This window comes from Cavia porcellus, unplaced genomic scaffold (assembly GCF_034190915.1).
Source record: "Cavia porcellus strain 051 isolate PalLab524CR breed Dunkin Hartley unplaced genomic scaffold, mCavPor4.1 scaffold_5, whole genome shotgun sequence".
In the NCBI taxonomy this organism is placed as follows: domain Eukaryota; kingdom Metazoa; phylum Chordata; class Mammalia; order Rodentia; family Caviidae; genus Cavia; species Cavia porcellus.
Window position 1 is genome coordinate 93973463 of NW_026947488.1, and position 26523 is coordinate 93999985.

At 46.2% G+C, this 26523-nt stretch overlaps 1 protein-coding gene across 2 annotated transcripts in view; it reads right to left on the reverse strand.

Moving 5' to 3' along the window:
• Positions 1-26523, reverse strand: part of N4bp1 (NEDD4 binding protein 1) — a 49974-nt gene that overhangs the window by 19803 nt on the left and 3648 nt on the right. For both annotated transcript variants that reach the window (XM_003469427.5, XM_013151973.3), the window contains exon 2: positions 1866-3550. In XM_003469427.5, coding sequence (XP_003469475.2) covers positions 1866-3550 — 1685 coding nt within the window. The remainder of the gene's footprint in view (positions 1-1865; positions 3551-26523) is intronic.

Consider the following 26523-nt stretch of genomic DNA (forward strand, 5'->3'; position numbering starts at 1 on the left):
CATGACATACACAGATAAGAAGAATCTTTAATAACAAGTTTCTGAACCAGCCATGCTGGCGTACCCTGTTATCCCAGCACTTGGGAGCCTGAGGCAGGAGGATCACTGTGCCAGGCCTTTGCCTCAAAACAAAACAATGGGTGTTGGTGATGTAGCTCTGTGGGAGAAGGCGTGCCCAAAAGCGTGAAGCCCTGAGTGCATTCCCTACAGCTGAAAAGAACAAAGCCAGGCATGACACCAGGGTGATCCCAAGTTCGAGTCCGGCCTGGGCAACTTAGTGAAACTCTGTGCCACTAGTTCAGGGTCAAGCCCCCAGATTCAATGTCACTCTCCGGTACTACAAAATAAATAATCCCAACAGGCATTCTAAAAATTCTGGTCATTAATGTCTTAGAATCTCTAAGGAACAGGACAAACAAATATTCAACAATTTGAAAAATAATGTTTACCATCTGGCAACTTCTCCCTCACACCATGTGCAGGTGCCCTACTTCCTGGATCATGGCTGAGGCGGAGGGTTCAAGGCCAGCCTGGTGACTTAAAGGTGGAGCACATGGCCAGCAAGCCTAAGGCCCTGTGTTGAGTCTCCAGAACCATCGGTACCTGCCTGCCCAGGAGGGAGGGTGTTAATCTGCCTGCAGCTGCCACCTCTGGTTTGAAGTCACTGGAGTAAGAAGCAGCTGACATCACAGCACCTTCTCGGAACAGCTGAGTCTCAGCCAATCACATAGAGCAAATTCCTCACCACACCAGCCCAAATAAGGCGAATGAGGAGCTGCAACCCATCCAGCTGCTGCTCTACTCACTTCCTTTTTCTGTCTATAAATGCTGCACATCTCCTCTGCAAGGTGGACTCCTCCTAAGGCCACGTGCTTTATGAATCAATCTTTGCTTAAATTAATTCTGTCATGTTTACTTTGTTTTTTACAATGGGATGACTCATTTTGAACACTAGCATGTGTTGAAACACATGATAAAGAAGTCCCAAAGCGGGCTGGGGATTTAGCTCAGCAGCATAAGCACCTGTCTTGCAAGTAAATGCCTGGTTGTGAGTTCAGTCCCCGGTACCAAAAAAAAAAAAAAAAAAAGGAAGTCCCAAAGGACAGTTGAAAAGGCAAGAGAATGCAGCAAATGAAACTCTGAGGAGTGGAAGGCTCTGCCCCAAATCAAACACCTAGGGCACAGTGAGGTGGGGGCGCAGACCCTTACTCACTTTGGCGTCTATGCTGAACCACCCTTTAGATTTTTTTTCTTTTTTGGTACCAGAAATCAAACTCAGGACCTCACATTTGCCAGGCAGGCGCTTATGCCACTTGGCAGAATCCTTTAGAGAAGAAGCACAATCCTACACCACAGCTACACTGAGAATCCTATGTGGAGCTCCAAGACAGGCTAAGCAGAAATGATGGTTCCATTCTTCCTATTAAAAGCAAATAGAGACTTTTAATAAAGCTCAACCTGACTAATTTCCTTAGAAAGGAAATTGCTGTTTGTTGTTCCATCAACTAAAATGGAGCAGAAATCTATCACCCTTACTACTCCTGCACTCTCTGGTTACAGACTGAGCAACATAAAAAGGCAGGAAAATCTTTTTGTTACGCACTCCACCCCGTGCTTAGAGCCTTGAAGCACCACAGTCCTGAGAAGCTGCCCTTTAAAACCCCATGCTGCCAATCACTGGACGGTGTGAGGCTCACACGTCTCTGGCTCATGGGTGGAAGTTCACTGCTCCCGAAGACGAAATGCCAAGCCCTTTCCTTTCCAGCAGCTGCCTCCCTCCCCGGCAGGCTCCCAGCAGCTCACAGATGCACACGCTGTCCTCATGGCGCTGCCCAGGCCTGAGAAGCTCTGCAGGGTGCACTTACGTGATGGCAACATTGCTCCCGTCTATGACGATGTGCTTCAGATCTGCTCTTCCTGGCTCATTTTTTAATTCCAGCTTGTAGGGTACTTTCAGAGTATCTCGAAACCGCTGGACCCCAGTCACTGAGGAATCGATATGATCCGACGGGGCTACCAATCTTGCCTCGCTAACTGAGGGGGGGAGCAGGGGCAGTGGCATGGTTGGTGAAAGGGGCGGGCAGTTCAGCTTAGATTGAGGGGAGTTGCAGGACCCCAAAGGCTTTTCACAGGCAGGTTTCAGATTATTCGGAACCAAGGTTTCTGCTTGCTGCTGTAAACCATTTTCATGAAAAACTGGAATTCTAGGCTGGTGACCTGAAGCTCCCCTCGAAACAAAATTGACATCTTTGGGACTTAGTGAGGCGACAGAGGGTAAAAGGCCGTCGGTTTCTAGGTCTGAATTATACACACAGCTCTGGTGTGAACCCTGGATTTCATGTTTCTGTCCCACTGGCACTGTCCTGAAAGTACTATTTTTGCAGTTTGGTTTAGCTTCTACTTTGAATGGTAACTGAGAAAACTTCTCTATTGTACTTTGTTGCGTATAAGCCCCTGTCTTCTTTGGAGTGGAATTTGCTGTGAATTCATTCAAGCTGCCACAAACACCTTTACTTCTGGTTTTAGTAGTATCTGGATACATGGCACTGGGTGAACATTCTTTGTCTTCTTGGAACCGTTTATTTTCTTTTTCAATTTCTTCCAAGAGCAGTAACGGTTCAGTAGAAGGCCCATACTCCCTAATTACCTTTGTGACAATTTCTTCGGAATAGCCCATGGTTTTAAAAAAGTTTACAAGGATATTGTATTCCATCTCCTCGGTAGCGTCTTTCCCATCCAGACTTAAATTTTCAGAGTTCACAGAAGAGTCAGAGAGGTCAATGATTACATTTCCAGCTGATGGCTTGCCATGATGTGAAAGTTCTTCCTCTTGAACATTTTCTAAGGAAAACTGCTTTTTGGTGCGTCTTTCCTCTGAATCAGAGAATCTCCTTTTGTAACAAACTCTCTCTTTGGAAAGGGCCCCTTCAGCGGGGTTTAGACCATTCACAGGCTGTACAGAAGGTATAGCTGGTGAACTGGAAAAGACGGTGTCCATTTGTTCTGTGAGCTCAGAAACAGGAGTCCGAGCTTCATTTCGTGCATCTTCCTGCGCAACAGTTTCATCTCCAGAAACACTCAGTTCTACAGTAGCATTCTGTGCAAATTCTGTTTGCCGAGCATCTCCAATTTCAACAACCTCTTCGCCTCTGGTTTCAAATAGATTCTCCTCGCCTTGGGTGAGACTCAAAAGCTCTTTTTTCAAGGAAGTAGGCAAAATCAACAAATCCATTGTGTAATTGTCTGCCCAAGATTCAACAAATTGCTTGAATTCCCTTTTTACCTCTGAGTCTTTCTGACTGCTGGGCAGGTTCTCATTGTTCTCAAAGAGTTTCACAAACTGCTGAATGTGGCTCCTGGCCATGACCACAGCCTCTGCGCTTCCTCTGATACCAAGAAGGCCAATGTCCAGTACACAGAGGTCTGCACAAGTGTCCTGGATCAAGCTCTTCAGAAACAGACTGTGCGCCCCAACAAAAACACAGTGCATGGCCTTGGGGTAGTACTCTCTTTCCTCCAGTTCAGGCTCGCAGATGCCTTTGATGTACTCCTACAAAGACAAGATAAGAAAATAAACTCCATTTATAAAAGTGCCTTTAAAAAAAAGTTCCTTAACTGCCTGTGTAAAGTTATACATACACTTACAAATGTCAAGGTGATTTCACAAATGATTTTAAGCATGTTTATAATTTTGGGGAAAATGCCATGGTTTCAATAAAGGTTTGAAAATAACAGACATAAGCTATTTAATTATCTTTAGAAGAATTGGAAACTTTGCATCTATATCTAAAAGGCAAGTAGTTATCTATAACATTTTAATTGTATATCCTGCAGTGTGATCTTAGCTGTTTACCTAGCTACACAGTATGCAACCCTCATGCTGTATTTATTTCGTCTAGAATAAACATCTTCACTTGCTATCAGTCATTTATTACTACCATGACATAATCTAGAAACAAGATAGGCCACTTAAGAGAACAAACTCTGTCCTTTTGCTCTGCTAATATTATTCTTAGTTTTCAGATGTAACAAAACACAGACCTCTTGTTTCCAGATTTCTTGAAATCATTTAGAAAGAAGAAGACTGAGCCAGGGATTTAGCTCAGTGGCACAAGTGCTTGCCTGCAAGCACAAGGTCATGAGTTTGAATACCAATACCAAAAATAAAAAAAAAAAAAAGAAAGAAAGAAAGAAAGTAAGTAAAGAAAAGAGAGCAACAACAAGATTATTTAACAAAATTTTTTCCCAGCTTCTCAGAATCTGTCACTATGCAATTTCATGTCCTTTTTTCTAAGGAAGACCAGATTGCTTAAAATAGACACACAAGTATAAAGAACCACAGAATGCTAAAAAGCACCACCTCTCTCAGATACTGTATTCATGAAGGCTCAAGCCAGGGAAGAACGAGAAATGGGTTCTTGTCTGCTCCAGAAGACAAAAAAATTAGGCAAGCAAGCGCGCACGGACAATGAGACTCATTTGTTAATACACCAACTTGGTTCTACAACTTTGGTTAGTATTTTGGTCTCAAATTGTGGCAACCCCACCACTGGTGTGGTCCTGTGTAAGTTATCTAAGCCCAGTTTCTTCAACTGTAGAAGAAGAAAAATCAGTGCAATCATAGAAAGTTGGAGAGAATTAGGACATAAAGCACACAAACCCTGAAAACAGCGTCTTGCTTACTAAATAGTAACATCGTTAGTTAACTCGTCAGAGAAAAACTTCAGAAATGCATTTGGGAGAAATGAGCCTCCTGTGATACCAGGGTCCATACTCTCAACTAACATCAGAAGGGCACTGCCCCAAACAGCACTGTTTAAAGCGCGCCGAGCCACCAGCGGTCAGGAGAAGCTGGCCACACAATTGTGCTGGCAGCTGGCAGCAAACCCAACTCCGGGTAGGACTAGTTTCGCGTATGCGTGGGCATGCACAGTGCACCGCGGTGCGCAGAGTCCAGAATCCCCATGCCCAGAGACCCGCAGGCAGCACAAGGCAGACCGCAAAGAAACCAGACCCAGAAACAGGACGCTGGGCTGAGCGTTCTCTGAATGAACCAGAAGTCTGCAGTCCCCGCAGGGAAGCACAGAGCTCCTGCTGCTGGACAGCCGGGTTTGGTCCTGTTGGTTAACATGGCAACTTCATTAAACCAAAGTGGAACAACCAATCAGCGTTTCCTGCTGAATGTGCAAGGAAGTCCTAAATATCCTAGCAACAGGCCTGATGCTGAAACATTTTTAAAGTTTCCAGCCAAATACAAGGACCTGGAGATTTCTTTCATAGAAGCTTTTAAACTAATTTCCTCAATAGCTTAAAGCTATTCAAATTACCTAATCACACTGAGGAATCACAGCGTTTGCCTCTTTGAGGAAATAGTCCAGTCCACTAAAACTGTTAAAGTTACACACTCGGTTGCACTACGTTTTTTAACCCTTTAAATGTCTGAATATTACAGTGGCATCCTGTTTCAGCTCTGATATCAGTAATTTGTTATTTCTCATGTTGCCACAAGATTCATCCTTCTTTTTTCCTTAGGGGAAGGGTCTCCTTATATAGTACAGATTGCCTTGAACTCACTTATGTAGCCCAGGCAATCCTCCTGCCCCAGCCTCCTGAGTGCTGGGGTCACAGGCATGATTTATCAATTTTTAAATTCAAAGAATGGATTTTGGTTTTGGTTTTTGGTACTGGAAACTGAACTTATGACCTTGCACTTGCCAGGCAGGTGTACTGTGCCCCTGAGCGGTACCCTCAGCCCTGAATTTCTGTTTAGCTGATTTTCTGTTCCTGTTTAAGTATAACATATGTTCCTCTCCTTTTTATATTTCTTTCTTTCTGCTTTACTGTATTTCACCCATTGTGTTAGGTCCTTGAAGCAGAAGCTTAGGTTGAGTATTTGTTTTCTTTTTTTGTGGGGAATCAAACTCAGGACCTTGTACTCGCCAGTCTGAGCTAAATGTATCCCTGGTTCAAGCCTTCTTTTCTAACATATGCCTTAATGTGTTATAAACTTCCCTTTGAGCCAGATGTGGTAGCACATGCCTGCTGTCCCAAGACCCAGGAGGCCTGACACAGTAGGATCATTGAGAGTTTGAGGCCAATGCAAGCTTCTTACTGAGTTTAAGACTAGCCTAAAAGTATAGTGAGAACCTGTCTGCAAACACCAAAAAACATGTCAGGCAGGTGGCCGACACCTGTAGTCCCAGTCAAGACCAGCATGAACTACATGGCAAGATCCTGTCTGAAGAAAGTCAGCTATTTCCCTTTGAACAATGCTTTAGCAGTATCCCAGTATCTTGATGTGTTGTATTTTCATTTAATTCAACACAATTTTTAAAACTTCCCTTAAGAGGCAGTTCAATGGAGGAACACCTGTTTAATATGCCCAAGACCCTAGGTTTCATCCTAAACACAACTACAAGAAAACAAGGATCTCTAAAATAGCCATGTTCTGGAGGAAAAAAAAAAGTGTTGTTTAGTGTCCAAGTATTCTCCAGTCTCTAATTATCTTTATATTACTGGTTCTAGTTTGATTACTTTGTGGTCAGAACAACCTGTATGATTTCAATTCTTTGCAATTTGTTGACTGTTTCATGGCTAGGGTGGGATTTTACCTTGACAGCTCTGTGGGTGCTGGAGTATGTATCTGCTACTCTTGGCTGAGACTCTCTAGAGAGGGCTCTGACAACCTGGTGGGGGTGTAGCTCAGGGGGCTTGCTGATTTGCTGTTTATAGTCTATCAGCTGTTCAGAAAGACAGCTGAAGTCTCCAGCCCCAACTGTGGATTGACCAGTTTCTCCTTTCAGTTCAGCAGTTTTGCACCTCAGGAATACCCACATTTGACGTAGTTATATAATCTCTCCTTCTCAAAATGACCCTCATCACTGCGGGCTAGTGTTATCTTTGATAATTTTCTTTATTCTGAAGGCTACCTTATAATAGTACTGTTATTATACATTTCATTTGATTAATAATTACATGGGGTACTTTTCTTCCTTTTTTAAAAAATATTGTTGTACTCTTAATTTTTTTTGGTACTGGGGATCAAACTCACCACCTCACGCTTGCCAGTTAGCCTCACTTAGGCTGTTGAGCTAAATCCCTGACCCCTGCTGTACGCTTTCGAGTGTATATGTACATTATTTTTGAAATGAGTTCTCTAAAAACACTACAGCTTGGCGTTAAGTGTGTGTGTGTGTGTTTGAGCTAAATCCCCAGCCTGGCCCGGCCCGGCCCATCCTCTTCTTACGCTCAAACACTTCCCTGCCTGTACCACCCCAAGCTCAGGTAGCACACGACTCAGGCTGACTGCTGTCCTGTGAGGCAAACTAGTCAGTCCTTAAGTGCTCACCTTCCAGGGAAGGGCAGGTGAGGGCAGCGTACCTTGACTCTGTTTCTGCCTGCTGAGCAAAACCTGACTCTCCCCCTCAGGAAACACGGCTCACATCACTCAGGGGCGCTGACTCCATGGCGTCACTTGGCCACCTCCACACATTCACACCCTTGGGTACAAATTTTAAGACACCAACATATTGGTTTCTTTAACTTCTCTCCCCACTCTATGTTATAGGTACAAGATTTACATGTCCTGTATACACACATTTGAAAACCTATCAGATAATGCTTTTTCTTTTTATGTCAAATTCATGTTAAAGAACTCAGGAGAAAATGGCCTATTAACACTACCCCAACAATTAGCACTTCTATTAGGAGAACTCCCTCTAGAAACTCTTTTGAAGGTGGCTGCTGACAATGATTACCTGTAGTTTCACTCAACTGAAACATTTTATTTCATTTTTATTCTTTAAAGATAATTCCACTGGAAGCTAAAAGTTAGAAGCAAAGCACTGCTGCTCTTCACTATAAACTGAAAGGGTTTTGGCCCAGACTAGACACTGTAGCCAGAAAAAGCCTCAGCCGGAACCAGGGAGCTCCTATCTCCCCAGCTCCTAGAGATTTACCTGTAACTCTATCTCCCCCCCCTTAGGAATCTGCCCCTGGCACCAAACGTGTGCCAATGAAATACCTGTGCATCTCTAATGGCCCTATGGCATTACCATAAGTTTAGGCTACTTATATGCTCCCCACGCCACGTGTCTGCTGGAGAGATCGCTGGACTCCAGTAGCTGGGGGGGTGTCGGTTATCTCTCTCCATGTTCTCAGAATTAAAGCCTATTCTGTTTTATACTTCATATCTTTTGGAAATAATCCTATCATTTGGTGCCATGACTCGATTGGCAGGCGATTGACTCCTGGGACACACTCATTTTGAGTTCCCAGTTGAGTCCCCCCAGCCGATTCACGAACCAGTAACATCCTGGATTAATTCCGCGCTTTTTCTTCTCCCGAGACGCATTTGACTTGTTGCCAGCCACCTGTACTCACCAGATTGATTTCAGGTGAGCACTCTCCGGGGAACTCTTGGCTGGGCTCCGCCCCAGTTGACTGTTCTCCCCGATAGCGTGGGTCTATGGTACTTTCACGTCTTTAGGACAGTCCTGGGCAGGGTTTTTTTCTGGGCAAACCTGTGTCCACACTCTAAAATCTCTCACGTTCTTTGAGTTCTGATAGCCCAAGGCGGAGATTTTTGGTCCATCCACACTGAAAAATCCCTCACTTCCCTTAAAAACCTCGTGCTTTCACAAACAAAACTGCTACAGACCCCACATAGACTCCACTCGTAAATTTCTCAGTGATGACTAGAATATATGAGTTTTTGGAACCTTAGCCCCGCCATGTGGCACTGCAGAACCAGTGACGGCTTGTTCTCTGGACCACGGCTTTTTTCTTTCCTGAATCAGTCATAGGAAAAGTATTTTCTAACTCCCAAAAAACGCCTTTACAATGCTTAATTTCCAATTTACGTACTCTAAAAGTACCATAAAGACTAAACTATTAACTTTTTACTGCCAGGAGGTCTGGCCAACCTACCCACTTATCGGCAAGCACTGGCCCAAGGAAGGAACATTTGATCCCTGCATTCTCCAAACCCTGTATGATTTTTGCCATGCCAGTGACAGGGTAATAGAACTTCCGTACATCGAGGTGTTCCTTGTTCTGAGAACACGTCCTTCTCTCATAAAGTCCTGTAAACCCACGCAAATACTCTTAGCCAGCTCTGCCAAAACCCTGTTTCATCATGCCCCCAAGATATGCTCGATGACGTCCCTCCAATTTTTTCTCGGCCTCTGCTGCCTGCCTACCCTCAAACTCATTCCTCGTCGTTACCTCTGGCCAAACTGTCCTCCCCTTTCCGCTTCCCTCCCCCCGTCCCTGACCCTCTCAGCAGTTCTGGTCCCTCTGCGCCTGTGCCTAAGTTACCTCTCACTGTGCAATCGTCTCCTTCTCCGCCTCCTGCGATGCATGCCTCTCCCAGCAGCTCTGCTCTGCCCTCTGAAGCATATTCGCCGCAAGCCCACCACACTCGATCACATTCGTTGTGCCCTTCTGGCAAGCAGCATGATTTTTCCAACTTGCGCCAGGAACAGTCGCCATGCAGCGGCCCTTCACCACGTGACAGGGTGCTGCCATATTTGGACGGGTCTGATGGTCAATGGGCACCACCATGTTCAGACAGATCCCAGGGTCCATGGGCACCGCCATGTTTGGACGGATTCCACGGTCAATGGGCACAGCCATGTTCGGACGGGTCTCACGGTCAATGGGCACCCCCTGGTGGATCCTCATGTGAACAGCAACAGCCGCCCTGTTGCAGTCCACATGAAGGTTGCTAGCAGCAATTCTTTCGTTGCAAGGCACACAGTGAGATGCCATCTGCCTGTTTCCTCGTCCCAGGGTGAGCGGCAGCCGCTCTCTAGCCGCTCTGCAGATAATTGCTCACACGTGTCTACTGGACGGATAGCTGCCCAATGGCCCTCTACTCCACATTCTTCTCCTCAGGCTCTGCTACTGCTTTGAGAACAAGCTGGCCCCGAGGGCTGGTCAATATACATGCACCTTTCTCCCTTTCTGATCTATCCCAGATTACCCATAAATTAGGTAGCTTGACCCACAAAATTATATCAGGCAATTTGAATTTATTACTAATTGTTATGATTTACATTTTAAGGATGTTTATGTGATTTTAAATACCACCCTTAGCTCACAAGAGCAAAATCAGCTGTGGCAAGCAGCTCAAGAAGAAGCTGACCGCAGGCATAGGGCAAACACCACTGAAAACGACCCTGGGCCTGTGGCTGTGCCAGACCAAGATCCTAACTGGAACTATCAGAATGGACAAGGTTCAACAAAATTATATAAGATGACTGAATGTCTGATTGTGGGCCTTAATAAGATTGCTTGCAAGCATACTAATTACAACAAGCTTTTAGAACAGGTCCAAGAGGCTAATGAGAACCCGGCTGTGTTCTTAAATCGGCTTCAGGAAACCTTAATTAAGTATACTAATGTGAACCCAGACTCTAATGAAGGGATGACTGTTGTTAACTCTTATTTTATTTCGCAGTCTGCTCCTGATATTCGTGCAAAATTACAAAAGGTTGAACATGGCCCTCAAACTCCACAAGGGGATCTACTTAAACTAGCCTTCTGTATCTTCAACAATAGAGATCAGATTCAGAAAGAGGAGAAGCAAGCTCAAACATTAAAGTTTGCTAAATATCAGTCTGACCTCTTAGCAGTGGCACTCAGAGCTCCCAAGACAAAAAATTCACAACAAGGTGTGGCTGCCCGAGTCCCGCCTGGACTGTGCTTCAAATGCAGCAAACAAGGACACTGGGCAAAAGATTGCCCTAACCCTGGCATTCCTCTAGGGCCCTGCCCATACTGCAACCTTAAAGGGCATTGGAAGAGCGACTGTCCTAGCCGCCAGTGAGCGGGTAACCCATCTTCTAATCCCTCGCCATCACAGGAGACTTCAATGCCAGATTCGCTGCTGACTGACCTGCTTGGACTTGCTGTGGAAGATTGATGGGGCTCAGGGCTCACAGCCCCCACTCCGTAACCTTGTTGGAGCCCCGAGTCTCACTGGAGGTCTCAGGTAAGATAATATCTCTGCTTGTGGATACAAGGGCGACTTACAGTGTACGTCCTGAATTTTCAGGACCTTGTAGTAAGTCCTTGATTTCTGTTGTAGGTGTTGACGGCCAGCTGAATCATCCTTTGCAGACTGCCCTGTCCCATGACAATTCCAGACTCTTTTCTTTACCCATAGCTTCCTAGTAATCCCAACACGTCCCACACCCCTTTTAGGCAGAGATCTTCTTCAAAAACTTAATTTTTCCTTCAATTTCTCTCTCCCCACAGCCCTAATCCTCCAAACAGCCTCACAATATGTCGCAAAGCCATTCCCCCATCTTCCTCCTTCTCTGGTTGACTCCATGATTTGGGACACATCCAATCCCACTCTGGCTACACATGCCACGCCTGTTTTAATCCATCTCAGGGATCCCTCAATTTTTCCCTGCATCCCCCAATACCCCATAGCTCCCCAACATTTAAACCCATAATTAAGCGGCTTTTGGACAACCGTTTTCTTAAACCTACCCATTCACCCCACAATACTCCCATTCTCCCGGTACTCAAGCCTGATGGGTCCTATCGCCTGGTACAGGACCTTAGGGTAATTAACAGTGCTGTTACCCCGACTCACCCAGTGGTGCCAAATCCTTATACCATGCTCTCTCATATGCCTCCCTCCACCACTCACTTTACAGTTATAGGTCTTAAAGATGATTTTTCACTATCCCCCTATACCCTGACTGCCAGAACCTCTTTGCGTTTACATGGACTGACCCAGACACTCTCAGGTCTCAACAACTTACTTGGACAGTGCTCCCCCTAGTGTTCTTCTTCAATGCATAGATGACCTTCTATTATGTTCTCCATCCCATATGTTAGCCATACACCACTCAGCCAGTCTTCTTAATTTCCTTGCTAGTCGTGGATACAGGGTCTCTCCTGCTAAAGCCCAGATAGCCTCCCCAAAAGTCAAATACCTAGGTCTTGCTCTCACCCCCACTACTCACTCCATCACCTCAGGTCGTAAGGCAATTCTTTGTGATCTCCAGGTGCCCACAACTAAACAGCAGGTTATATCTTTCCTAGGCTAATTTCTTTCGTTTCTGGATTCCTAACTTTGCAGCCCTAGCTCAACCTCTCTACAAGGCCACAAAGGGTCCCTTATCAGAACCCCTGGACCCTACTAGGCCCATACATGCCTCCTTTCAAAAATTAAAAGAGGCTGTCCTAAAAGCTCCAGCTCTTACCCTTCCTGATCCCACCCAACCTTTCATCCTATACACTACTTGTCAGGGCCACAATGCGTGTACTAGGACACAAAAAGGGACTTTCTTTTCAAGCAGTAGCTTACTTGTCAAAACAGATCACACAGTAAAAGGATGGGCTCCTTGTCTCCGAGCTCTTGCAGCTGCAGCCCTCCTGACACAGGAAGCTAAAAAGTTTACATTAGGGCAATCTATTACAGTATACTCACCTCATCACCTACGTGACCTTATCTCACATAAGGTGCTCCCTGCCCTAATGACCCCTTCTCGCCTTCAACAGGTACACTTAGCTCTCTCTCAAGACCCTTGCATCTCTATTGCAACTAGTGGTCCTCTTAATATAGCCACCTTACTTCCCACCTCAGAGGGCCATCCTCACCATGACTGTATTGAGTCTTTACAGATGACTCCCACCCCTTTCCCTCACAACAGTAGCACACCTCTCTCTTTGGCCTTTGACACATGGTTCATAGATAGCAGTTCAACAAACACAGACAACCAAAAGAAGGCAGGATACGCAATAGTTAACAAGTCAAAAGTTATAGAGGCAAATCCACTGCCACCTGGCACCTCGTCACAAAGGACAGAACTTATTGCCCTTACAAGGGCTCTTACACTAGCAAAAAACAAGATTATAAATATATACACTGACTCAAAGTATACATTTAGCATTTTACACTCTCATGCCTCTATCTGGCAAGAACGGGGTTTTATTACCACTCAGGGAACCCCTATCATTAATGCTCCCCTTATCCTTAAACTTCTAGAGGCAGCCCAACTTCCAAAGCAGGCAGCAGTTATTCATTGTAGAGGACACCAAAACTCTACAGATCCTATTGTTCAAGGCAATGCCTTTGCAGATTCACAAGCTAAGTTAGCTGCACAAGGGCCCTGCCCTTCTTATCTTCTCTCGTTAGTCCCAAACAGTCTACCTCAGCCTAATTATTCACCAGAGCAGTTACTGCTACTTCATAAACCAGGTTACACACAAAACACTCAGGGATAGATTTTTCAGGGATCTAAACTTGTTCTCCCACATCAACAGGCCTCAGACATCATCACTGACTTACACAACTGTTTTCATATAGGATCACAGGCCCTATACAAACTCTTAGCCCCAGTAGTCCCACACCCTTCTCTAAAAGCTATCATTCTTAAGATTACTCACACCTGTGATCTCTGTGCCAGGACCTCTCCTCAGGGACGCATGGCACCCCCTTCGTTTCCTACCCATCAGTTTCGAGGACACACCCCTGGTCAGGACTGGCAGATAGGATTTTACACACATGCCCCGCCACAAGACTCTCAAATATCTTCTCACCTTTGTACCTTTTCAGGATGGATAGAAGCCTTTCCCACAACCAGGGAAACTGCTGATGTAGTTACCAAAGTCATATTACAAGAAATCACTCCACAATTTGGTCTATCTCCGAGTATTCAGTCAGATAATGGTCCCGCCTTTATTTCTCAGATCACTCAACAGGTATCCTCAAGCTTACACATCACCTGGCACCTACACATCCCAAACCATCCACAATCCTCAGGAAAAGGCAAATGGCCTCATAAAGACACACCTTACAAAACTCACTTTAGAACTACACCAACATTGGCCTCAACTTTTGCCCTTAGCCTTAGCCAAGCTCAGGGTACTTTCCCGGGCTCCTACTTTCTTAAGTCCTTTTGAACTTATGTACGGCAGGCCATTCTTACTCCACAATCTTCCTACTCCCCAAAATCTCCTCTCCTTCCTCCAACACCTGTTGTGACAACATGCTGATCTCTGCCTTCCACAACCCTCTGGAGAAACCAAACCAGATCCTCCCATATCCCCAGGAGATCTAATTTATCTCAAATGTTCTAAATCCACAGGACTACCACCCAGGTGGAGTGGCCCCTATCTGGCCTACTTGATCACCCCTACAGCAGTCAAAGTTGCTGGACTCCCATCCTGGTTTCACATCACTCAGGCTAAGAGGTGCCCTCCCAGCCCTAAATCTGATCATTCTGAGTAGTCATCTCATCTTCTGTCGCCTACCCGTCTCTGTTTCACGAAAGCCTCACAGCCACATCCACTTTGGTTCTTAATTTTTTACGTTCTATTAATGATCATTTTTACAGCAGGACTCTTAACAGTCTTTCCTAGAGACTCCCACATCATGCGTAAGATCATCTTCATGATGTTCCATGTGATAACTATCGTGGTTCTTTCTACCCTCAGCTGTCTGGTTAAACGTGACATCCCTGAAAGCCTAAGCCCTTACCTTCCCTATACTGGTACAGCCACCGCCGCCCCTACTCCCCCTATTTTTTCCAGTTCAACTCCTGGACCAGAGAAAAGTCTTACACACCTACCCTCTTAACTTCTATGCTTTCAGATGGGGGAGTAATCACCTCTCATAACTTCACTCCTTCTAACCTCACACTTAATCTTCAGAATTCTACCTCACCGTGACAATGATCCTACCTCAACGTCATCCTGATAGAATGATGTGTCTCAATCAAAGGCACCTTTCACCTGGGTCCTTAAATATGACAGTGCCATGTCTCCTCATAACATCATGTCTCTTTGTTTTTTCCAGTCTAACATACGTGCATTCACCAGTGAAGTTGTCCTGGCTAAAACACCTGACATCAGCGTCTACCTGGGCAGCAACCATCATCCCATCGACTCCCCTAGGCTCCAGTACAGTGTCCCCTACCAACAGGAAGTAGTTAAAGAGAGAAATCTTCGCCCCTTTTCATAATAATCAAAAGACGGGACATGAAAGGGTTTTGGCCCAGACCAGACATTGTAGCCAAAAAAGCCTCAGCCGGAACCAGGGAGCTCCTATCTCCCCCACCCCTAGAGATTAACCTGTAACTCTATCTCCCCCCACCCTTAGGAATCTGCCCCAGTGCCAAACGTGTGCCAATGAAATACCTGTGCATCGCTAATGGCCCTATGACACTACATTAAACTTAGGCTACTTATATACCCCCCACACCATGTGTTGGCTGGAGAGATCACTGGACTCCAGCAGCTGGGGGGTGTCGGTTATCTCTCTCCGTGTTCTCAGAATAAAGGCCTCTTTTGTTTTATACTTCATATCTTTTGGAAATATCTTTTGGAAATAATCCTATCATAAACCTCTGTTACTTGATTTTGTTTTATCCTCGTACACTCTTCACCTTCTAATGTTAACTTTAAAACTGAAAAAGTACATACATAGCAAGCTTTGATAGAGTACAGCTGATAATTTTGTTCCTCATTTTTAAGCTTTGCTTGATTCTTGTGTGAAATTTGAAATAAGGAATGTAAGCAACTATGAAATACAACGAATGATTCACTCATAAAACCAACATTTCCTATTACTTCTCTGTTACTTTTCTGGGTTATCTTAATTGAAGAACATTATTCAAGAACTGCTGAAACATTATGACATATGCATCTTAATTACCTATGTGAGTTCTGTGTTCTCAATACCACACAACCAGTAGGAACATGTGAAGTGAACTGGCCACTGAGACAGAGGACAAACTGCAAGACTAGTGAGTAACCCTAACTTCAGTCCCAATGTTTTTTTTTACCAATCTGTCATTTTTTCACATCTGAGCCTACAGATAATTCAATTTCAATCCAATGCACCATTTACACACTTGTCAGTTTACGTTTCCTAGCACATATGTACAATCTTTTCACTGACAATGCTACCCTAAGGGATATATCCAAATACTGCTTACATGACAGCACTAGCTTTTGAGGGAAAAAAAAAAATCAAGTAAAATCTTTGGTGCATGCAGATGATCTGAGCCTCCTGGGGTTCAGTGCCAGAAGACTGAGGGAGGACCCAATCCCCACAAGGGGCCTGGCACCATCCCCAGTCACTGCCAAGGTCACCACAGGCTGCCTGTTCTTCCACATGCACTAAACCCACGTCTTATTTTACAATGGAATCATCTCTTGCAATTCAAATTTAAACCCCCCTCCCCCACGCACACACGATTGCACTCAGGATCTTCACACTGACCCACATCCTCAGCCTGTTTTTACTGCATTATTTTTGAGACAGGATCTTAGCTAAGTGGCTCAATTGCCCAAGCTGGGCTTGAACTTATGCTCCTCCCCACTCACTCCAGAGAGCTGGGATTATGGGCATGTACCACCACACTTAGTTTCAACTTTTTCATTAAAGACTGACTCTCATAAACCACTGAGTAGCAACAATTTATTATACTCATATACAGAACTGAACAATAAAGTACAGAGCATGACTACACTTTAGGAGCTAGGTGTCATCAGGTGCACTGCCAAGAAAGACACTGTAGATCCAAGCATCCACCACTTGCATTTGGCTGTATCTGGTATCTGAACATTTTTACTGTGGTTAAAACCTGTCCTGCCCGCCCTGAAACAATCAATTTCTCTCTCACCCAGTGAAAGGAATTTCTATTATTCCACCTTCTACAAACTCAACTCTTCTCAATGCTATCAAAATCTCACAAAGCCAGGCAGAAAACCTAAGCCCACAGGTCCTGAGAGTAGCTCCCTGAGCCTGCGGGCCGCCTTGGTGCACGTCTCTCCACACAGCCGCTGTAACAGGCACACACGGAAGGGACTCTGCCAGCCTCACTGCCAGTGCCATCCTCTCGGCAGCAGCTGACCATCAAGAACAATCTACCGAGTGTGCAGGATAAGTGCCAACTAACAGCACACATGCAAAAGTCCATGAAAGGCAGCCAACAGCTAAAACCACAGTGCCTAGAGAGCACAACGCTGGCTGTAGACTGGCTGCCAGGTGTCACTGTATCACAGCACAACAAAGAAGATGCTAGACTGCCCACAGTCATCCAGGAAGGAGAAACAACAGGTTGGAAAGCCCTCAAGGCATCGAACTCTACAGTACAGTGGCTCAGATCAGCTCTGGCCACACACTGTGGGATCTCTGTCTTTTTTTCTTGGTACCGGGAATCAAACTCTTGACATGCTTGCCAGGCAAGCACTATGCCACTGAGCTGTATCTGCAGCCCTGAGATTCTAAAGATACTTTTCTATTTAAAACAAAAAACACTTCCATAAGAGTTCTTACAATATATACAAATGTAATTTTTTTTTTTTTTTTTTTTTTTTGGAGACAGGGTCTTGCTCTGCAGGTCAGACTGGCTTTGACCTAACTATGTAGCCCAAGCTGGCCTGGAACTCACAGCGATCCTCCTACCCTCTGCCTCCCAAATTCTGGGATTACAGGTGTGTGTCACAGCACCCAGCAAGAATTCTTAGGTTATCTCAAGAGAAAAGTGAATCCATATGACATTTAGGCATTAACAAATCGTGCAGCACACCATGAATCAGAAATACCACACAGGAACTAGGATATAGCTCAGGGGTACAGTGCTCCCCCAGCTCTACCCCTAGCATGGCAAAGGTGAAAAAATGGCACAAAGAGTAAACCTCAGAAACAGCAAACTCAAGAGCACTAATCTAACCTACAGCTGCCGTCAGGGCCACCTCCTGTCTGGCTGGCTGGGTGCTAACAGTGACACCAAACTGTTCCAACACGCTCTCCACAAGGGCTTGCTGCCGCACTCTTCTCCGCTCCCGCCAGGCAAGTGCTTCCCTGCCTCCCACGCCCCTCTACAGTCACGCAGTGCACCTCTGCCCACACTGAGCCTGTAAACCACACCTCAGGAGTTCACAACTTGACTGCTTTGGACTCTCCGCCTTTCTGGTCAGTTTACACTTTACTCCTACGGGAAGACCATCAGCAAGCACCGAGGCCCTGCTCACTGTCATTCTTAGGAACAGGCATGCACAGGTGAGTGTGGCACACAGCTGTGACCCTAACATTCTGGGGGACTGAGGTAGGAGGCTGCAAGTCAGGGCTCCACCCAGGCAATGTAGAACTCAGGGAGATCTCACCTTGAAGTTTAATAAATAAGGGAAGGCCCTGGGCTCAGTATCCACCCCAAATACACCAATTTTACCAGTCTGTGGGCCGACATGTAGGAAGCCCTTTGATCTGTGTCCACTTAACTTGTGCCTATAGTCCCAGCTACTCAGGAGGCTGAGGCAGGAGGACAGCAAATTTAGGGACAGCCTGGCAGCTTAGCAAGACAGTGTCTCAAAGATTAAAAGTACAGGTAAAAATGAAAAAGACAAAAAAAAAAAAAAAAAGAAAAGAAACAAAGAGGGCTGGGGATTTAGCTCAGCGGCATAAGCACCTGCCTTGTAAGCAGGCGGTCATGAGTTCGATCCCTGGTACCAGTAAAAATGAAAAAGACAAGAAAAGAAAAAGTACATCAGATTTGACAATGTAAAGAATCCCTTTTCCCTCCTTTTTTTTCAGAGCTGTGCCTTCACACTCTGCCTTCCCCAGACGCCACTCTGCCCTCGCAGGCTGCCGTGACTGCAAAGGTGCTAGGAGGTCCATAGCCACACATGGGGCCACCCCACTGTCACCTCTTCATCAAACAGAGGCACCTTGGCCCACTCTACATCACCCCTTGAAACCATCACCAGTGCTACCCAAATGGAACCCACCAGCATACCAGCCACAGAGCCCCTGCACTCGGCCTTCCTTCCACAGTCTCAGCGGCTTCCGCCCCCTCTGTGCACCTGATGAGCCAGCTCGCTGTAAACACGCCCCTCTTTCTGGCCCAACTGTGGACCATCCTGCTTCTGCTATCCCCCCTCCTGTCAGTGTGTCCCCTGAAAATTACCCTACACCACGGCCCCCCAGCCTGCCTCTCCCTGTCCCTCACCACGTCCCTCACCTGTGCCGCCTGCTCCAGGACAGCCCACACTCAGCCTTCACTTCTGACCCCCGTCCCCTTCCCACTGCTCCTAAAACTCTCCAGTGCCTCCGGTCAGTGGTACTCACACTCCTCCAGCTCTCTTCACAGCTCTGTTCCTCCAGAGGCCTCCCCCCAGTCTGGCAGTCACCCGGCAGTCCCACGAGCGAGCTGGCTGGAGGCCACCTCTCCACTGAGCGCAAGGCTCCTGCAGGGCCCCTTACTCGTCATGTGGATGCTGCAGGTGACTCTCACTCTTTCCCCCCTACACAGGTCCTGTCACCTCCACTCACTGTTACAGCATCAGTCACTTCTAACAGCATCCCGCATCACTTCCTGCTCAAGCACTTTCAGAACCACACCCAAAGTTCCCCTTGGGTGGACTAATGCATCTGCTTAGTTTTGCTTCCCTTCTGCTCTTATCCAAAAACACCCTTGGAGAAATCTGGAGTATGTATATTAATCAGTGTATTATGTACACAACAGTGTCTTAATTATTAAATTATAGTGTATATCACAACTCTAGTAGGCTGTAAATTTATAAAAAATTTCTCACCGAGGATTTAACTCAAGTGGCAGCCAGAGATTTATCTCAGTGGCATACTCGAGTATGATCCCTGGTATCAAAAAAAAAAAAAAATCCGACTGGGCATGGTAGCACTACAATCCCAGCATTCGCAGTGGCTGAGCAAGGAAAAGTTGTAAGTTTCACCTGAGGCAGCTCATTCGAGACCACTCCTACCTCTCAGGGGCCATCCTCTCCCCATTCTTATTTCCCATTCCTTTCTCCAGTAAGTTTTCTTCCTTCTAACCTGCTGCTCCTTAGAATTCTCTCAACTTAAGGAAACATGAACTCAGCACACCTGCATCTCAGCACACCTGTCATCTGGAATCTTTGGAAGGTGCCAAAAGTTTGCGTCTGTTGCATGGCACCCCTAGAATATTTCAGCTGGATTCTGGATTCATGGCTTGCTTACGTAATCAAAAATTGTCATGCTACTCAGTAGGCTGAGGCAGAAAGACTGCCATGAGTTTTAGGCCAACCTGGGCTATATAAGCAAGTTCAAGGCCAGTCTGTACTATGTAGAGACACTTAATGTCCCTCCCCAAAAATCTGTTACACCATGGTTAATGATGTCATCTACATGCCCTTGCACCACTGGATCAATATTATCTAAGCAACTATACTTATAATCCTATTGGTTGATCATAATTTTGAAAACAAAATCCAATATATTTCAGCTCAACATGGGCAACTTAGCAGGACCTGTCTCAAAATTTAAAATATATATAGATATATAGATATACAGATAGATATATGTCTGGTACCCAGACATACAGGGTAGGGTAGCGCAGGCCTGTAATCCCAGCATTCCAGAGGCTAAAACATGAGGATCTCAAATTTGAGTCCAGCCTAGATCAGTGACGTTAGTGAGACCCTGTGTCAAACGTTAAAGAAGGGTTTTAGGGATGTCGTTCAGTGCTAGAATGCTTTCCTAGCATGCAGAAGGCCCTGGATTCAACCCCCAGAACCACACAGACACACATTAAGGGGGTGTGAAGGCCCTGATGTCAGTCCGAGATATTGGACAAACAAAAAGTGAGGCACTGCAGACACAGTGGATGGTAACAGTGGATTGCTACGCTGTGCAGTCCGACCTGTTACCTACCCACAGTGCATCCATTTTCCATTCTTTAATAATGGGATCCAGATTTTGTTCAGGGCAGCAACGTACCTATGCTGAAACTAAAAACTTCCACGGGGTCACAGGCATGTGCCACTGTGCCCTAAATGTCTTTTTTCTTTCTCTTGTATTGTCTTTTTGTTTCCCCTACCTCCTCCTGTTACTAACAGGAGCCACAGAATACAGTTTCAGCCAATGAGAAGTAAGCAACGTATTGCAGTTTGCTGAAAACGTGTTGCTTCCATCATTCCATCTTAAAGAAAAACGCCATGGCTGGGGCTGCAGCCACCATAGACCATGAGGGAACAGCTCCTAATCATCCCAGCCTTGGACTCTTACAATTAGACTTAAGTAAGAGAACTAAACTTCTACTTGTATAGACTTTGATTACTACAAGAAATTCATTATGCAGCTACCTCAGTTATACCAAGCTGCACTAACCTATCCAAAAAACCAACTTTACTGCCTTCATTTAAACAGCACAAGGTCAGTGTGAATTAAATACGTTGGCTGTAGAATGGACAAAGACCTCAGGAGTGGTGGAAAGGCTATATCAATCAGAAAACACCACAACCATGACTGCCTTCCAGGCAGAAAATCCAGCTGTGAACATATTCACACAGTTCTTACTAACTAGAGCCAATATCATTCCATCTTCACCAAAAGACTTAGTAAGGCCTTTTCCAGGCTGAGAGGAACCTCCTAAAACTTAGCAAAAGAATTTTCTTTGTTATATTGATTGGAAGAGAAACAGTTCTTTACTGCAAGGATTTTTCATCTACAATTCTGTTTTGAACTTTAAGACTGCAAACCTTATACAATTACACAGTTGAGTAAAACTCAGGATAAACTGTGGTCTTGGTTTAATTACAATCCTGCAATACTTCTGTAAAGAAAACAGGAAGAAACTCTAATGAGTAATCACCTCTGACCTCACACTAGAGTGTGAGCACCCCTGATTTCAACATTTGGGTATAACCCCAAAATGTAAGCACAAAAACAGACTGGCTGACTGCTGTTTCTTAAGAAGATAGTTTTCATAACTATCATAAGTAAAAAAAAGCATTCCTGGAAATGCAAAAAGGCCACCACCCGCCTTTCCAGTAAAATCAAAACAAAAGCTCAGCAACAAAAGCTCAGTGCTGCATTCTCTGAATTATTTCCTCCAGGAACAAATCTGCTGTTCAGCCGAGCATGGTGGCTCACATCTGTAATCCCAGCACTCTGGAGGCCGAGACAGGAGGATCGTTGTGAGTTCAAGACCAGCCTGGGCTACAAAGTGAGCTCAAGGCCAGCCTGAACTGCATAGAGACCCTGTCTCAAAAAAGACACACAAAAAAAAATCTGCTGTTCGTTCACTAAGTGACAAGCTCTATCGAAATACCAAGTCAACCCTCATCCTCTGAAGTCTGTAGTAACAAGCCACTTCAGCTCTATTACATTTCTCATTCTCATCCTTTTCTCCCTTACTCCACAAATACATAAAAACTCCATCAAGGGGCTGGGGATTTAGCTCAGCGGCATAAGCGCCTGCTTGCAAGCATGCGGTCATAAGTTCGATTTCCCGGTACGGTACCGATAAAAAAAGAAAAAAGACAAAAAAAACCAAAACAAAACAAAAAAAAACAAACCTCCATCAAAAGCTGGACGTGGTGATGTTTGCCTGCAATCCTAGCACTCTTGTAAGCTGAGGCAGGAGAGTCTCAACTTCAAGGGATTTAGTTCACTGGGAAGGCCCTGGGTTCCATCCCCAGTGCCACAAAATAGAATATCCATTCAACTGGCAGAAAGTTAATTAACACGTCTTCTTTCTTTCATTGTTTTTGCCTTTTTCACTTTTTGTTATGTAGTCCAGGCTGCCCTTGAACTCCCCACGTAGCCCAGACTGGCCTCAAACTCTCGTACCTCCCCTGCCTCAGCCTCCTGAGGGTACAGGTGTGCACCACTACAAGCCACCTCCTCACCTGCAGACCCACGCGTTTCCTTTCCCTTGCGAAGCAGGCGTGGCTGGGTGTTCTTCACAGTGCACGGTAACTTAGCATGTAATTTCAGTGTCTGAAGATGGAGGAGCCCTCCAGTTCCTGCCCCTAGGTCTCCTGGAAGTGGGCACAGCAGGCCACTGGCCATGGCACTCGCAGCTGTCAGGCCACAAGGTAATTAACACCTAAACACCACCAATAGGGCAGCCCCGAGGACCGGCTCACAGACGCCTCACTACATCAGCTGGTCACGGGCCTCCAATGACCCTCAGAGACAGGTTCCTGCCCACTGGCTACTCTGATGCCATCTCCTGCAAGGGGCGCTGAGGTCTCTGTATGGCCTTACTCTCAGGAGTCCCGTGCTTCCACCTCGCCTAGTACCACCAGGCCAAGCCCAGGCCTTAGAACTGCTCCACCGGGGCCTGGTCTCTTTGTTCTTCTCCCTGCTCCTCAGCGTCACCATGCGGCCGGGCAGTTATGCTCACAGCTTGCCTGTCCTGGGACCACTCATGCACAGCTCCTAAGCCCCCTGCTGCCCAACTCTACGTCACTCAGCCCAAATCCCAGTCCCTGCAGCAGCAGGCATGCTAGGCTCCCATCCGACAACAGTCCACACCATCACCTCTCCCTGGTTGTGACTTGGTGCCAGGACCTTTTTCTCCCAATGCGCCTGAGCTGAGCAGGAGGCACCCGTCTCACCTCCCTCTCAGGATGAACCAGCATTCTGCCGCACTTTCCCCCTCCCGTGGGGGAAAGTGCAATCTTACCACCTGTTACTTAGAGAGACCCTGAAAAAGTGCCTCTCAGGCTGAAACTAGTTCACAACATATTTAGCAGACATGGCTACTTTTTGTTTTATTAAAATATGTACTTTGCAAGGCCACTCATGGTGGCACACACCTGTAACCTCAGTGCCTAGGTGACGAGATAGAAGGATGATCCTGAGTTAGATGCCAGCCTTAGTTACATAATAATTCAAGGCCACCTACACTAGAGTGAAACCCTGTCTCAAAAACAAACACAAAAGAGGCTGGGCATGGTGGCACATGTCTGTAATCCAGCACTCAGGAGGCTGAAGCATGAGAATGGCTGTGAGTCTGAGGCCAGTCTGGGTTACATAATGAGTTCAAGGCCACCCTGAACTACATAGAGACTCTGTCTCAAGAAAAGTATAATGCAAGCCAGGTGTGATGTCGCAAGCCTGTAATCCCAGCGCTCAGGAGGCTGAGGCAGAAGGGTCGTTGTAAGCTTGAGACCAGCCTGGGCTACAAAGTAAGCTCAAGGCCAGCCTGAACTGCATAGCGAGATCCTGTCTCAAAAAGACCAAAAAAAAAAAAAAAAAAAAAAATATATATATATATATATATATATATATATTATATATATATAATGCAAAACTTTACTAATATAATTCATGCACAGTTTCTGAAACATAAACTAGCTAACAGCGAGAACCACACAGCAGCCCTCCTCACATAACGAAAGGCAGGCACAAGGGCCTCCTGGTGAATGCAACACACTGTAAGCAGACCATGCTAGGGTTAGCAGGCAGGCACTCCAAGGCCTCCAGCAGTTCAGCCCAAGAAGATCTGGGACCCTCTCATCTAAAGGAAGAGTTCACTTTCTTTTTACTTTTGTTTGTTTCCCTAATTTATTTCTGAGACAGAGTCCTGCTTTGCAACTCAGGCTGGCCTGAGTTCACTATGTAGCCCAGGCTGATCCTGAACTTGCAGCGATCCTCTCGCCTTTTCTTGGCACACCATGGACACTGACCCCTGCTGGGGACCAGAGGATATGAAACAGTATTTTACTACGCTGGGGACCAGGTTACATGATGGAGTCCCATAACTTGCTTTAGGAACAAAGAAGTAAATGGAAGGACCATCCTTCCTGGCTGCACAGAGGAAGCTAGTAACCACGGCAGTCCTAAGGTATGAGGATGTCTGCAGAGGACGATGCAAAGAATGGGTGTACTGATACAGAGGATTTGTTCTCCATTAAACTGCTCCCCATTTACTGCAGCTGCTGCTCCATGAAAGTACACTACCCTCTCTCCTGCGCTCCTCCCTTACTAACAACAGTGGGTCAGAGACTGCTGTGCCTGTCCACTAGGAGGTTCCGCCCTGTCCCCTTGTACCTTGACCAATGTCTCTAGTCTTTCTTTATTCCCTGCCATCCCCTGTTGCCCTCACAGCAGTCTTTCTCTTGCTCTCACAGGACTTTCTCTTGCTCTTACAAACCCAGCCCCGAGTAATGCCAGGCTGCTGTAAAGGCTGCCAACCACTCCATTTCTGTACTTCTAGCAAGGCAAAGCAGCAGGGAGCACAAGCCCAGAAGTGTGCTCGCTAAACGCTGTGCAGGTGTGCCATCCAGCTGCCCTTCTCCGTGCTGCCCGCCTGCTACAGCCCAGCCCAGGGATGGCCCAGCCCCTCCCCCTCTGGCGTTTCCTACACACTAGCTCGCCCTGCACCTGAGGGATCCAATGAAATGGCTTTTCTGTCCCTGTGTCCCTCCCACCACCAGAAAGCCACCATCCTCTGCAAGACTGTGCTCCCTCATAAGCCAGCTCAGTAACATAAGCCCTCCTCCTCATGCTAATCACTGTAGCACCCTCTACACAGCTGCTGCAAGAGTCCTGTTCGGTTCAGACATAGTTGGAGACCACGGGAGGGGCAACAAACTCCTGGGACCATAACAGTTTCTCATTAAAGTATGGTATCACTGAGCATGAGGATGCATGCCTGCAATCCCAACACTGCAGGCTGAGGCAGGAGGACTTCAAGGCCAGCCTAGGAAACTTAGTGAAATCTGGCTCAAAATAGTTTTTAAAATGGGGCAGGATTGGGAATGTAGCCCAGTACAAATGCTCTGGGTTCCATCCCCAACCCACATACCACACAATACAATTACAAAAAAAAAAAAAAAAAAAAAAAAAGGAAACTATATGACTTATTTTCTGGTGAGGTAGTCAGGACTAAGAGCAGATCTTCAACTAACAGCAAGATAAGCTCTGGCTTCATTTGTAGTCTCTTTTATTACTGGGAGTCTGTTTACAAGGTTTGTTATTCAAAATTCACCTAGAGTGTCTCACCCCGTCAAGGCTGCAGACACCAAGGTAAGCCTGGCTCTGCAGGATTTCAGGGACACTCAGCCACCAGCTTTTACAGACTTCCAGTCCCAGGAACCCTGAAGCAATGCCCAAAGCCCCCGGTCCCTTCCTAGACCTACCATCCCTCACATCCAGGCAAAGCAGAGCTTCCTGGCCACCCCAAGAGGGGTCAGCTGACAAGCAAGGAAGAGCCTCTAGAGGGAACCACCTGTGCTTGAGCTGCAGGGCTCCAACCAGGTCTAAAGCAGTGACCAGCCACAGCCCAGTGGCCATGGGCCCTGGAAGACGCTGGCCACAGTTCGGTGCCTGCTCCAACCCTCCCCTTCACACGTGCCCGGTCCTCACCAAGAAACCCTTTCCTGGAGCCTCTACTTTCTTTTCTGAGGTGGCAGCTACATCTCTGTGACTTTCTCTTCATTTCCAGTGAAAGCTGCTTCCTGTAAATTCGTGTTGAACTTTCACGCCTCAGTTTGAATTTCCATCATCACAGAAACCAGGACCCTTACTCACCACAGTAGAGGGGCATTTCCCAGCACGTGGGAAATTTTCCTTAAATGGCAACCCTCTGGTGGCCCCTCAACCAACAAGCCAAGCACATCACAGCAAGTAACCTTCTTCCACTGGAGTCTAAAGCCCTCCTAAACCCCTACAACTACTCAGTTCCAAGTCCCTGTCCCGATCTTGCCACTGCCACACAAGGGTGGCTCACGTCTATAACCCCAGCATGCTGCAGGCTGAGG